At 46.0% G+C, this 12,874-nt stretch overlaps 1 protein-coding gene across 1 annotated transcript in view; it reads right to left on the bottom strand.

Moving 5' to 3' along the window:
- GRID2 (glutamate ionotropic receptor delta type subunit 2) overlaps positions 1-12,874 on the bottom strand; it is a 1,421,890-nt gene that overhangs the window by 620,705 nt on the left and 788,311 nt on the right. Inside the window, exon 3 of the mRNA XM_084855634.1 lies at positions 8,529-8,813. Within this exon, the coding sequence (XP_084711760.1) occupies positions 8,529-8,813 (285 nt within the window). The remainder of the gene's footprint in view (positions 1-8,528; positions 8,814-12,874) is intronic.

Genomic DNA, 12,874 nt, shown 5'->3' with positions numbered 1-12,874 from the left:
TTGCCATTTTTTGAAAAATAAAAAGGTGATCGCGAAAATGTGCATAATGTGTTTGCTTGCCTGTAATCTTGCATATATGGGCCATTCATGGCCCCATTTTGCATATGCACAAATATGAACGTCTTTGTGATAGTGATCATGGAGCTTGGCGCCACCACTTGGGTGAGTGCAGGCGGCTCTGTGAGCGCAAGCAGGGGGGAGAGTGAGGGCAGGGGCTCAGCGAGTGTGACTCGGGGGTGTGGGTGGGGTGTTTCCACTGGATTCCTGGATGGGATCAGGCACTTGCACCATCCCTACATGTGTGTGTGTGAAACGAATTACCTGCAAAGGTGGCGGGGGGTGTAGAAATCCCTTTTCAAAGCACCCCCAAACTTTCAAAGCACAGCTTGCACTGTACAGTGCACACAAGCTCTGCAGTGAACACTTCCATATTTTTTCTCAATAATGTGTCATCCATCTACTCCATCAAGGATGAGGCACCTAATGTTTCTGTGACTTTGGTGCTGCGAGCTGAGCCAAAACCAAACAAAACTCTGAAATGGCTTTTCATCCATCATAACTCCCTAATCCTTGCACCTGTCCTTCTGATGTTCTGCGGGATTCTTAATTACAGGAACCTTTATGATGCATGCATAAAAATTTCTCAGAAAGCCATGGGGAAGTTATTCATTTTTAGTCCACCACCAAATCAACTTTAAAGGTGCCTCTCATCCCCCTGAATCTATCCCTCTTATATTGTTTAGGGTTGTTCCTTAGAGACACCGCTATACATCATTGTCATATCAATGTCCTGCCAGCCCTCAAAACCCAGGAGGGAAAGCAATTCCCATTTTCAAAAACCCCAAACTGAAAAGGCTGCTATTGCACACATACCCTTGCAGCTATCTGTCTGAAATGTGGTGGGCTTCGTCCCCTTAGAACAAGCTACTATGCCTGCAAATGTAATTCAATTATGCCAAGAAATAAATTTTAAAAAGCTATTGGCAGCTCCATATAAAAATTTTAAGGGACCTAGCACAAAACCCTCTGCACTGCAGTTGCTGGCCTAAAATTTGGCAGGCTTCATCACCTCAGAAATCGCTATTATGCCCAAAAATGTCCAAAACTGGAGGTATAATTTAGCCATCATGACAAGTAGTTTTTGATAGCCTTACCCTCCATGAATTTGTCCAATGCCCTTTTAAAACCATTCAAGTTGGCAGCCATCAGTACAGCTTGTGATAGCAAGTTCCGTAGTTTAACTATGTGCTATGTGAAGACATGATTTCTTTTGTCTGTTGTAAATCTCTTGCCATTCAGCTTCACTGGATGACCCTATGTTTGTTCCAATATCAGTTCAGGCACAGGTATCTGTCCTCTATCTTCTGCAGTAAAGTTATCTGCCAAAGGAACTAGCAGAAGTCAGAAATTTCCTGGAGGGACCATGTTTTGCAGAATTTGTCTCCCAACAAATATCGGGGAAATTGAAGTCCCCCATGACTACTACATCATGATTCCTTGAAACATTGGCTATTTGCTTTTCAAACATTTCATCCTCGTCTTCTCCTTGATTGGGTGGTTGGTAGTAGACTCTGACCACCAGGTTCCTTTTATTCTTTGCTCCATTTATTTTGATCCAGATGCTCTCGATGGGGCTACCAAGCTCATCCTCCTGTATTTCTGTGCAGAGATATGTATTTTTCACATATAGTGTAACCCCACCTCCCTTTCTGTTCCTCCTGTTCTTTTTGAACAAGTTATATCCTTCAATTGCTGTATTCCAGCCATGACAGTCATCCCACCAAGTCTCAGTTACACCTATCAAGTCATAATTTCCCTCCTGTATTAAGAGTTCAAGTTCGTTCTGTTTGTTTCCCATACTCTGGGCATTAGTATATAGACATCAAAGACCATGTGCTTCATGGTCAGCCTTTCTTCCTACATGTGTCTGAAGGCTATTACTGGGGGCTATCAAAGCTGTTCTCTCCGCTGCAGTTCATCAGCCTTCATCCATTGTTACCCCCAACTTTACATCTCTCTTCCGCGTAGGATTCAGTTTAAAGCCCTCCTGATGACATTCTTCATGCTGTGGCCAAACACATTCTTCCCAGGCTTTGTGAGGTGCAACCCGTCCCTTGCCAACAGCCCATCTTCCAGGAAATATAGCCCTAGGGATGTCAGAGAATTCCGCCACGGAGCTCGGTGAGGCCAAATGCCAGTGCATTCGGCCCCCCGAAATCTGTGGTGGAACGGCCTGCCCCCCTGCCCCCCCACGGATCCCCCCGGGATGAGACTTACCTGGGGCGGATCTTCCAGGTGGCGGCGGTGGAGGCGGCGGCGGAGGCGGCGGCTGGTCTTCCGGCCGGCTGCCGCCGCCATTTCCAGGCTTGTGGGGGAAAAAAAAAGACGTGATAGGCTACGTAAATCTTTACGTAGCCTATCATGGCTAGGTTTAAAAAAAAAGACAAAAAAGACGTGATAGGATACATAAATCTTTACGTAACCTATCATGGTTGGGGGTGGGTTAAAAAAACAACAATGCGTACGCAAATGGTGGTGGCTGTGGCCGCCGCCATTTGCGTTCCTTCTTTTTACCGTCTTAATCTACGTAAATATTTACGTAGAAAATAAGGGGAACGCAAATAGCATAGACTAAGTTTACTAAAAGTTTACGTAGACTAAGACGTGTCAAAATAAGGAACGCAAATGGCAGCGCCCATGGGCGCTGCCATTTGCGTACACGCAGGTTTTTTTTTCTCTTTTAAATCAGCCGTGATAGGCTACATAAACATTTACGTAGCCTATCATGGCTGACTGCAGGGACGCAAACGGCGGCGGCTACGGCCGCCGCCATTTGTGGAGCCGGCTGGCCAGGATTCGGGGGGGGAGGGACGGAGCGCCTCCCCCCCGGCCAGAATTTCAGGGGGGAGGGACGGAGCGCCTCCCCCCCGCAAATGTCACCCTTTGAAAAGGCAAGTGACTTTCGTACATCCCTACTTAGACTACGTAAATGTTTACGTAGACTAAGACGTGCCAAAATAAGGAACGCAAATGGTGGCGGCTGTGGCTGCCGCCATTTGCGTACGCGTTGTTATTTTTTTTTAAGTCAGCCGTGATAGACTACGTAAACATTTACGTAGCCTATCTCGGCTGACTGCAGGGACGCAAAAGGCAGCGGCAACAGCCACCGCCATTTGCGTTCGTGCTAGCCAGCAGTCGGCTGTCCGGCTGCTGGCGGAGCCGGCCGGCGGCTCCGCAGAATTCCTGCGGAGCACAGCCGGCCGGCCAGGATTCCGGGGGGGGGGGAGGAACGGAAAGCCTCCCCTCCCAGCGAGGATTCCGGGGGGAGGGACGGAACGTCTCCCCCCCACCATCAACATAATCCGCGAAAGGTAAGTCACTTCCGTTCATCCCTATAAGCCCGTGGTCCCAGAATCCAGATCTCTCATGCAGGCACCACCTTCGTAGCCAGTCATTCACCCAGAGTATTTTTCTTTCCCTTTCTATCCCTGTTCTAACTACTGAAAGGATGGATGAGAAACCTATCTGCGCCCCAAAGTTCTTGAGCTTCCTTCCCAAAGCTTCATAGTCTGATGTGATTTCTTCGTAGGTCCGCTTGGCGGTATCATTTGTTCCCACATGGATGAGAAGGGATACTTGTCAGTGGGTTTTATGAGTGCAGGCAACCTTTCAGTCACTCAACACATAAGAGAGGCTTCCCCCCTCTCCCTCCCTTTCTTCTTTCCCCTGAAAATCCAGATGCACCTGCATTTCAGGAGGAAGCCTCATTGACCACAATGGGAGTTATTGCCAAGTAGACACACATATGCTTGTGCTGGGAAAGAGTGCAGTAAACACAAAGATGGAAACCAGCACCCATTTTAACCTGCAGGATCCCTATAATGAAGGGTCGATGTTTCTTCCTAAGGAAATAAACCCAAACAAAGGAGAATCAGAGCCTTGAGATTGTCCTGTGCCTTGTCAATTGGAGGGTAAATCACTGGTGGAAACACCCCCAAGGACTGCTAGCCATCTCTTGCTCATGAGGAGGAGATACACAGCTAGCGGTGGGGGCCTCCTGCCTGGGAGATTCACGGTACTTTTTGCGTATAAGTCTATGTGCACACATAGGCTTATATGCAAAAAGTGCTGTGAATCACCCATGTACTCAAGATTCATGGTGCTTTTTGCATATGAGTCTATGTCAGGGATGTCAGAGAATTTCTCCATGAATCTCAGGGAGGCCGAATGCCAGAGCATTCAGCCCCCCGAAATTGGTGGAGAAACGGTCTGCCCCCCCGCCCCTCCGGGATGGGACTTACCTTGTGCGAATATCCCTGGCGCCATTCTCAATGTTGTGTTCTTATTTCCACTATTTGAATGTGGCTCAATGCAACAAACCCTACTCTTCGGAAGGGGAGCATTTCAAAGGATTTTCACTATGACTCCCTTTGTAGCAATCTGGGCAGAGGTACTGACAGACTCTTGGGGGACCAGTGTCCAGTCATCCTTGGCTGGAATGACACTGACGGGTTGTCTGGGCTGACATGGAGACATCATGTGGCTTCCCCCCCCCTTGTGTTAGAAGTTGCACAATAATGTATTTTTTTCCTACCATCAAGTAAATATTTATTTTGAAAGTGGTTAGCACTCCATCTCCACGCGCAAGCATTCTTAAATTAAAACATACCTGTCACACAGGCATTTCAAATGACATCCAGATGGTGGAAATTACAGTAGTTTAGCAGTTTTGGATACTTTGGGTGAAAATAGCAGATGAAATCCGTTGCTTATATGACACTGACAAGTTGCTCTAAGAGGCTAACATCCCACTTTTGCTAATTCATAGATAAAGTGATTAGCCAGCCATGTGGTATGCACATCTGTACAGGTCCCCTCCCACCCAATTTGTGCTCTTACAAGAGTAAACATTCTTGACTGCATACTGTCATGGTCCAGGTATAGTTCGGGGTGGGCAGGCTCCCGGGAGCTGAAGTCCAAAACATCTGGAGATCTACCTCCTGCCTACCTTTTTATAGTTCATAAACTATTTGCAAAACAAATCAATGGGTCCCTACTTCAGAGTAAATACTTATTGAGGTGCAAAGGAACAGGATTCTGCAGAAAGATTCTATATTCATATTCCATATTTTTACAGGGTAGGACATATCTGGATTCAGGTAATGCTACAAACCATCAAATAAACAACAAGGGTCTAAAAAGTCCCATAGGAAAAATGCAAGTGCAAAGATTGTTCTAACTCTAACCCACTCCCAGGCCCCTTCGCATATTTACTTCTGATAATGACCTTGAGCCAAGATAATTGACCTCAGAGGTCTCACAGCTCCCAGGTCCACCAAACCAAACACCCTGGGGTAGGGGAATCTTCCCAGAAACCTCTAAGGGGAGGGGGAGCTATCAGAACTCTGACAGCAGCAGCTAAAATGTGAAGTCGAAGCAACTATGGATGGCGTGGGCACCCGATTCCATCTGGGAATATGGCAGAGCCCCCCTCCCCCACCTATGCCCCTGAGCCACACTCACTGAGCCCCTGCCCCTGCTCACCCCCTGCGCCAGCTCGCCAAGCTGCCCACACTCACCTGGGAGGTGTCGTCGAGCTCCAAGATCGCCATTTTTCAGAAAAAAATGGCAATCACAAAAAAAGTACATATTTGCATATATGCAAAACGGGGCCATAAATTGCCTACATTTGTGTATACGAAAAATGGGGCCATGAATGGCCCATATATACAAGATTACAGGCAATTATCAAACACCCATTTTGCGTATATGCAAATATGTACATTTTCGCGATCGCCATTGTATTTTTCAAAAAATTGTGATTGTGGAGCTCAATGAGGCCACCTGGGTGAGTGCGGATGGCTTGGAGAGTGGCGGGGAGCTCAAGTGCAGGTTCAGGTATGCACGAGCTGGGGTAGGGGCTGGGTGCATGCCTGAAGAACCCAGACCATGGGGGGGGGAGCCCGCCCAACCCTAGAAGCAACTCATCATACACCTAAAGCTCTTCTTTCTCCTAAAGAGACTTGTCAATAATGCCCATTTTCAAGGCAGAGAATTGCCTACCTTCTGCAACACAATGGACCATCTTAGCCCACATGTATCTATTGTGCACTCTTCTCAACATCTGCATCTCTGCTCTGTGTGTTCCCCCTTCAGAAGTGAGGCTGGTGGACACAAGAAGCAGGGTCTTTTCAGTCATGGGACCACAATCACAGAGACCCTCCAGAGCAGGGGTGAGGAAGCTCTTTCAGCCTGAGGGCCAAATTCAGTTTTGGAGAAGCTCTCAGGGGCTGCATTCCAGTGCTGGGCAGGGCTGATGGCAAAAAAGCTGGGGCCCCAAATACCCCCCAGATACAAAGCAGTATCAGCATACTGTATCTGAAAACTCTTACTGCAGGTGTGCAGAACCTCTGGCCCACAGGACTAATCCAGCCTGTGGGGCACCCAATCTGTTCTCTTGGGGTTCCTCAAGGGGGCAGGGCTTAGGTTCCATGCCACACCCACTGGAGGAATCCCCTCGGAGGGAATCTCTGCTGCTATCTCCAACCTGAGATTGGATATAAAAGTGGGGATTCCTTTGCTGGTGTGCGCTAGCAGCAGAACCCCCCCTGTTCTCTCCCACCTCATATCAGAGGTAGCGGCAGGGTGGCTGGGTGGACTGAGCTTGAACTGCCCATGCCAGGAGAGCGGCTGCTCTTCCCCACATGGATGGGTCCCAATGGCCCTCATCCTTGCTGCTATCTCTGATCTGAGATTGGAGACAGCAGTGGGCATGAAGGGCAGTGGGGATTAGGACTCGCTCACACATGGGGCAGAGTGCTTGCTCTCCTCTGACTCTGCCCTCCTTCCAACATGGAGAAAAGAAAAAGAAAAAAGGGCATTGATGTTAGGGGGCAGGGACATGCCCCCAATGACATTTGGCCCACAGGGGTGGGCAATTCGGCCCCCAAAACTGTTCTCAGTGCTGTCTCATTGCCAGTAACTAAGCCTTAGGAGAGGCCTTTCAACCTTTTAGAATGGGGAGAAAACTGCACAGTTGTTGGGAAACCACCAAATGATTGGTGGTGGGGGAAAGGGGTGTGGCCATTTGAGAATCCTGGAGGGCCAAATTGGGACCCCAGGAGGGCCGGATTTGGTCCCTGGGCCTGAGGTTCCCCACATCTAGTCCACAGGGAGGACTGCCCGGCCCAGTCACTGCTTGGCTTTTGGTTGAGCAGTGACATTCTGGTTGTTTGAGAAAGCTTTCAGGTGCTGATGCTATTAGCTGCTGGATATGGTGAGACATTGTTTTTACAGCCATGCTGCTGTTTTGCAGAGTCTTTGTGAAGCTTATTGCTATATACTGTATATTGTTTTATGTCTTGGTTCTAATTCATTTGTTAGTTACTAGCCTTGGGGCTCCCTCCAGACTGAGGGATATAAATACAAAAAAGAATAATAAATAAACTTCATTTGATGGATGGGACTTTGACAGTCACCAGGCCCTGCAGAGCTCAGTTTACATTTGGTTCACTTGGATCAATCCCTACTGTCTCTGGGGACACACTCTGAACAACCTGTTCTAATGCATGTTATTGGTTCTGTTCTGTGTTTCTGTTTGCTACGTTGTTTTTTCTAGTACTGCATCTTGATGCATGCTGTGGGATATCCTATGCTTTAGGGTCAGTTTCCTCAGACTTAGCATCAGGATCAGTTTCCTCAGATTTGGCATAACATGAAGCAGGTGAGCTGTGGGTTACTACAGGTGCCAGAGGAGGAGTGTTGAACCTCAGATCCACAGGCCAAAGCTTCTCACGCAACCAACTTTCTACTGTGACTAATGACTTCTTTTACTTTCTGTTTAGAACATAAACCAAGGGGTCTGGTCTTGGACGCATGGCCTTGCTTCCAATACCTTTTTAAATTCCTGCTCCCCAAATTACAGAAGCATATGATGAAAGCCCACTACCATGCAAACTCATTTAATATGAAGAAATTAAATATGCTGCCCTCTAAATTGCCATGATCCATTTCCTCATGCTGGCATAAAGACACTTCATGAACATTGGCAAGATGGATGGTAAGTGAAAGTTAGGTCGTTTGGCACTTCTTGTATTGACTTTTATTTTAAATTGGCCCTTAACATGAATGTCAAAAATCAGGACTGGCTGAAAAGCTAATTCATTTTTTCTTCCCAAAGCCCTCTGCCTGAATAACATTCATACGTGATATGACATGCAAAGTGTGAGAGGGGCTCAAATGCTCTTCTTAGCGCCACACATGAAAAACACCATTAGCTACTCAATTCAGCACTTATCAAAGGAATTATCAAGCAAAGCCATAAACACTGATGGCTTTCAGAAGTAGAGAAGTTAAAAAAAAAAATCAAAGGATTATGTGAAATGCTAATACTGTCATAAAATGCTTAGAGAGGAATGTAATCTAGCGGACGATTTTAAGGATCTTAATGCAATTGTATTTAATAGTCTTATACGTATTCAATGATAACAATTACTCCATATACACACACAGACAGAGTAAACACTTACCATACTCGCTATCATAGAAAATGATGAATTTCTGCCAGGCGTATTCTGTGACCACCCTCAAGATGACATCATTGATGTAGACAGGTGGGCGGACAAAGAGTGTGTAGTCATCATTCCGGTTGCTCCTGGTGGTCCCACAGCCACTCCTTGGAGTCCCAGCTGTTGATCGCTGGATGAAAAGGTGAGGGATGTGCATAGCATCTGCCAAGGACTGGAGAGATCCTGCTGACGTACAGCCAATGGAGCTGACAAGAGCCAAGATGCCATGGTTCATAAGGTCACAGGCTGCAAGAAAACAGAGTGATATTCAAGATGACAAGGACAGCTCAGCACACACAGACAGAACTTGGTTGTTGTTCTTTCTAATCTCCTGCTGAACAGTGAAGGCTGACGTGCAACAGCTTCAGTCAAGTGAGAAGAGGCCAGAGAGTCTCTCCGTAAATTCAGTCATCTTGTCTTCCTCGAAAAACAGTGCATTCTAAAAGTCTGTATGGTGCCATAAAAGCCATGAGGCTCATCCATTCATTCCAAATTGCCAAACATATTACAGCTAATGAGAGCTATATGACTGCCCATCTCTCACAGCCTGGAAGCAGGACACAGCCAGAGTAGGAGCTATATCTATAAATATAGCCTTCTGAGGACTCTTACTGACACTAGTAACCGAATCCAATATTAAATTAACAGAGTTCCTGGGGAGATAAATACTTCTCAAAGTCCAGCATGCAAGCTCTGGGAAAAGAATATTTGCATTACATGCTGAGAAGGCTTGAAGGAATAATGGATCAGATGGGTGTCAGCTTTCAAAGGGAGAAGATTATATATACATATTTGTCCAGAAAGAGCCCCAAACTGAATTGCTTCAGTGCAGCAAAGGCTATAAGAGACAGCACACTTGATCTAGACCTTGAGTTTCTTTAGAGGTCAGTTCACAGGCTATAAGTGTAATCCCATTTAAAGGGAATTGGATAAAATAACTAGTTAAATTGGTCTATAAAGAATTATTTGGACATCCTCAGACTTGCAGAGGTGGTATTGTGTTAAGTGGTAATGAACATCCATATACAACAATTCTGTGTTTGTTACGGAAAAAAGTAGTCTTGTGGCACACCTGAAAAGCTAATATATTTATTGTGACATAAGCTTTTGGGGACTAATGCTACACTATTAGATTAGGGATGGCAGATAAATGTGGTTCCAATTTTAATAGGAATCAACCTAATGTGCACTTCCCAAATGAATACGCAAACTAGAACATGATTATCCTTCAAATTTGGCAATGCAGTTTTCCGATCAAGGAACACTTACAACAATGCATACATTAGGGAAAATTGCATACAAAAATGCATACATTGGGGTAAATTACTTGAAAAAATGTGTATATTAAGGAAAGCATATGTACAGAAATGTGTATATTAGGAGATGTTTACAAAAATGCATGCAATTTCCATGCTGGCTTTTTATGCTGACCCAAAATTTGCAAACTGATATAGAAACAGGATGCAACCAGCTTGTCCTTCAAAATATTAGAAGGTTGTAGAAAGCAAAAGAGATAGATTTGTCCATCTCTATATCAGATGCATGAAGAACAAGAGGAAGAATATTTCAATTCCCCATGACACACTGCTACAGACCTGAAAGTCAATATTCTCAGAAGAAAGCTAAATGAAGGGAAATCCCAACATGGAATTGCTGAATTAGAACGTATCACTGAGTTTGATTCCATACATTTAGGGCTCAATGAGACTAAACTTTTTTCTCCCACTACTGCTATTGCGAATGGTTGTGTGTATACCTGAGATTTGTACAGAAATGACACAGACCATACTTCTTGCATTTCATGGCCTTTTGTCCAAAGTATTTCCACTCCTCTATACTTCTGTCTGTCTGTCTGTCTGTCTGTCTGTCTGTCTCTTGTCTCTCTCTCCCTTGGGCATTCATATGCTAACTGAGGATAATGCCTTCATTCATTGATCTGCTGGAGAGGACTCTAGTCCATAAAAACATATGCCACAATATATCCCTTAGTTCAAGGTACCATGAGTAGGGATGTCTGAGAATGTTGTTTTTGCTCACCAAACCTGCAAGCATGCCCCTCCGAAGCTCCAAACATGAATGCGAGCATGTGTCTGCTGAAAATATTCACAAATTGTTGAACACATGCTCATGTTCCTCTCGTTCCCAATTCCCAGTTCGATTTGCACAATTTTCCTAATTTGCACAAATTTCCTCTGTAGACTGTATCAGCCCTGCTTTAGTCTAGGGATATACGAAAGTCACTTACCTTTCCACAGATTATGTTTATGGTGGGGGGGAGGTGTTCTGTCCCTCCCCCCGGAATCCTCGACGGGGGGGAGGTGATCCGTTCCTCCCCCCCCGGAATCCTCGAATGGCCAGCTGTGCTCCATGGAGGCTCTGTGGAGCAGCCAGCCAGGCCCAGCCCAGGCCAGAGCTGTCCGCAGCCGGATTTCTGGCCGCAGAGGGCTCTGGGTAAAACCCCCCACAAAAAACCACGTATGCAAATGGCGGCAGTTACGACCACTGCCATTTGCGTTCCTTATTTTTCGCGATCTTAGTCTACATAAATATTTATGTAGACTATTATGGTGAAAATAAAGGGGAACGCAAATAGCGTAGCGGGCGCTATTTGCGTCCCTTTTTGATTCGCCGTTTTAGCCTACGTAAATATTTACGTAAGACCAGCCGCTGCAGCCGCCGCCGCCGCCGCTGCAGCCACTGCCACCCGGAACATCCGCCCCAGGTAAGTCTCGTCCCAAGGGGATCCACGAGGGGGCGGGGGGGTGGCAGGCCATTCCGCCACAGATTTTGGGGGGGCGAATGCACTGGCATTCGGCCTCACCGAGATCCGTGGTGGAATTCTCTGACATCCCTACTTCAGTCTATGGAAGAAAATTGTGCAAATTTGGGGAACCTTGTGCAAATCTCCCATTCCATTGCAGCTCGGTTTGTGCAAGTTTCTCCTGTGCACAGAGCGAGTAGCGACCATGAATGGAAACTGGGCACGAGATGAGTGGTGGGATGATGTTTGGAGAATCTTGGTGGTCTTGAACATCCCTCATTTGCCCACCCCTAGCCCTGTTAAAAAAGATTAAAAGCCATTTACATAAAACACACATGAACAGACAATATACACAAGACAACATATATCTAAAATGACTTCAAGCAAGCAATCTCAAGCAAGCAACCATAACCATAAGCCCATAACCATTACCCTGAGAAGGACTCAGATCCAGACAGGTCACAAGTCACTTCATGGGGGCCACCTGACTTTGAAGATAACTCCCCTACAGCTTCTCCTGTCCCTCAGCCATGCAGACACTGGCCACGTAAGGATCCCAGCAAGGGTAGATCCTCTGAAATACCAGGCTCTGGCAGCCTTCTTAAGGCCTCAGTTGATTGCAGTCCTTTGCTGGGAGAATAGCTCTTTACGAGGGAAGGCTCCTGCCTTGACTTATGTGACATGGAACAGATAGTGAGCACTGAGTTGCAGGCCACTTCATGTCTAGCCAGAGCAAATGCATGAGAAGTGTTAGATAGCTCAGTAATAGTCTTAGCTTGGCATTTCCAGTTAACAGAACCCATGTGTTATGCCCAGGAAAGTCCTCTGCTTGTGAGCCCAGAGAGCCACTGCCTTCAGAGTAGTCAGGCAGGGAGTATTAGGCTACGTGGTCTGGCAACTTTATAACCTTGATTCCTCATGATACACATTCGTCCTTCAAAAATCAAAATAAATCTCCAGCTTGATCCTTCTTTGCTTCTTTACACTGGAGCTGCTAGGTCATTTTATATCATGGATTTAAGGTCTTCTTTTCTTTTTTCCTTTTTTTAAAGACGGCCACATGTATTAGTTTTTACTTTTTAGATGGCTATATGTATTATTTCTGTTGTGAAGCACACCATGAACATTTCTCTTCTCTCCCTGCCGTTGCCAATCCATGCTTTACAATAGCATCTACAGTCAGGCCCAGAAATACTGGAGCAAGGATAACTGTTTTGGCAGTTGGCCTCTGTACACCACCACATTGAAGTTGAAAGGAAACACACCCAGATGGGGGCAAAGTCAGGACTTTCAGCTGTAATTCAAGGGGTTTGACAAAAGTTTGACAAAAGTTTATCAAACCCCTTGAATTACAGCTGAAAGTCCTGACTTCGCTCCCATCTGGGTGTGTTTCCTTTCAACTTCAATGTGGTGGTGTACAGAGGCCAACTGCCAAAACAGTTATCCTTGCTCCAATATTTCTGGCCCTGACTGTATATTCCTGATATGTTACAGCAAACAAACAAAGACAGTTTGCCAAGTTTGAAAAAAGGAGAATATATACTCC

The sequence above is a fragment of the Heloderma suspectum genome, chromosome 5 (genome assembly GCF_057233095.1).
Source record: "Heloderma suspectum isolate Gila_16-S chromosome 5, 16-S_ref, whole genome shotgun sequence".
Taxonomy (NCBI): Eukaryota; Metazoa; Chordata; class Lepidosauria; order Squamata; family Helodermatidae; genus Heloderma; species Heloderma suspectum.
The sequence above is the reverse complement of the archived record's forward strand: the minus strand, read 5'-3'. Positions and strand labels throughout refer to the sequence as shown.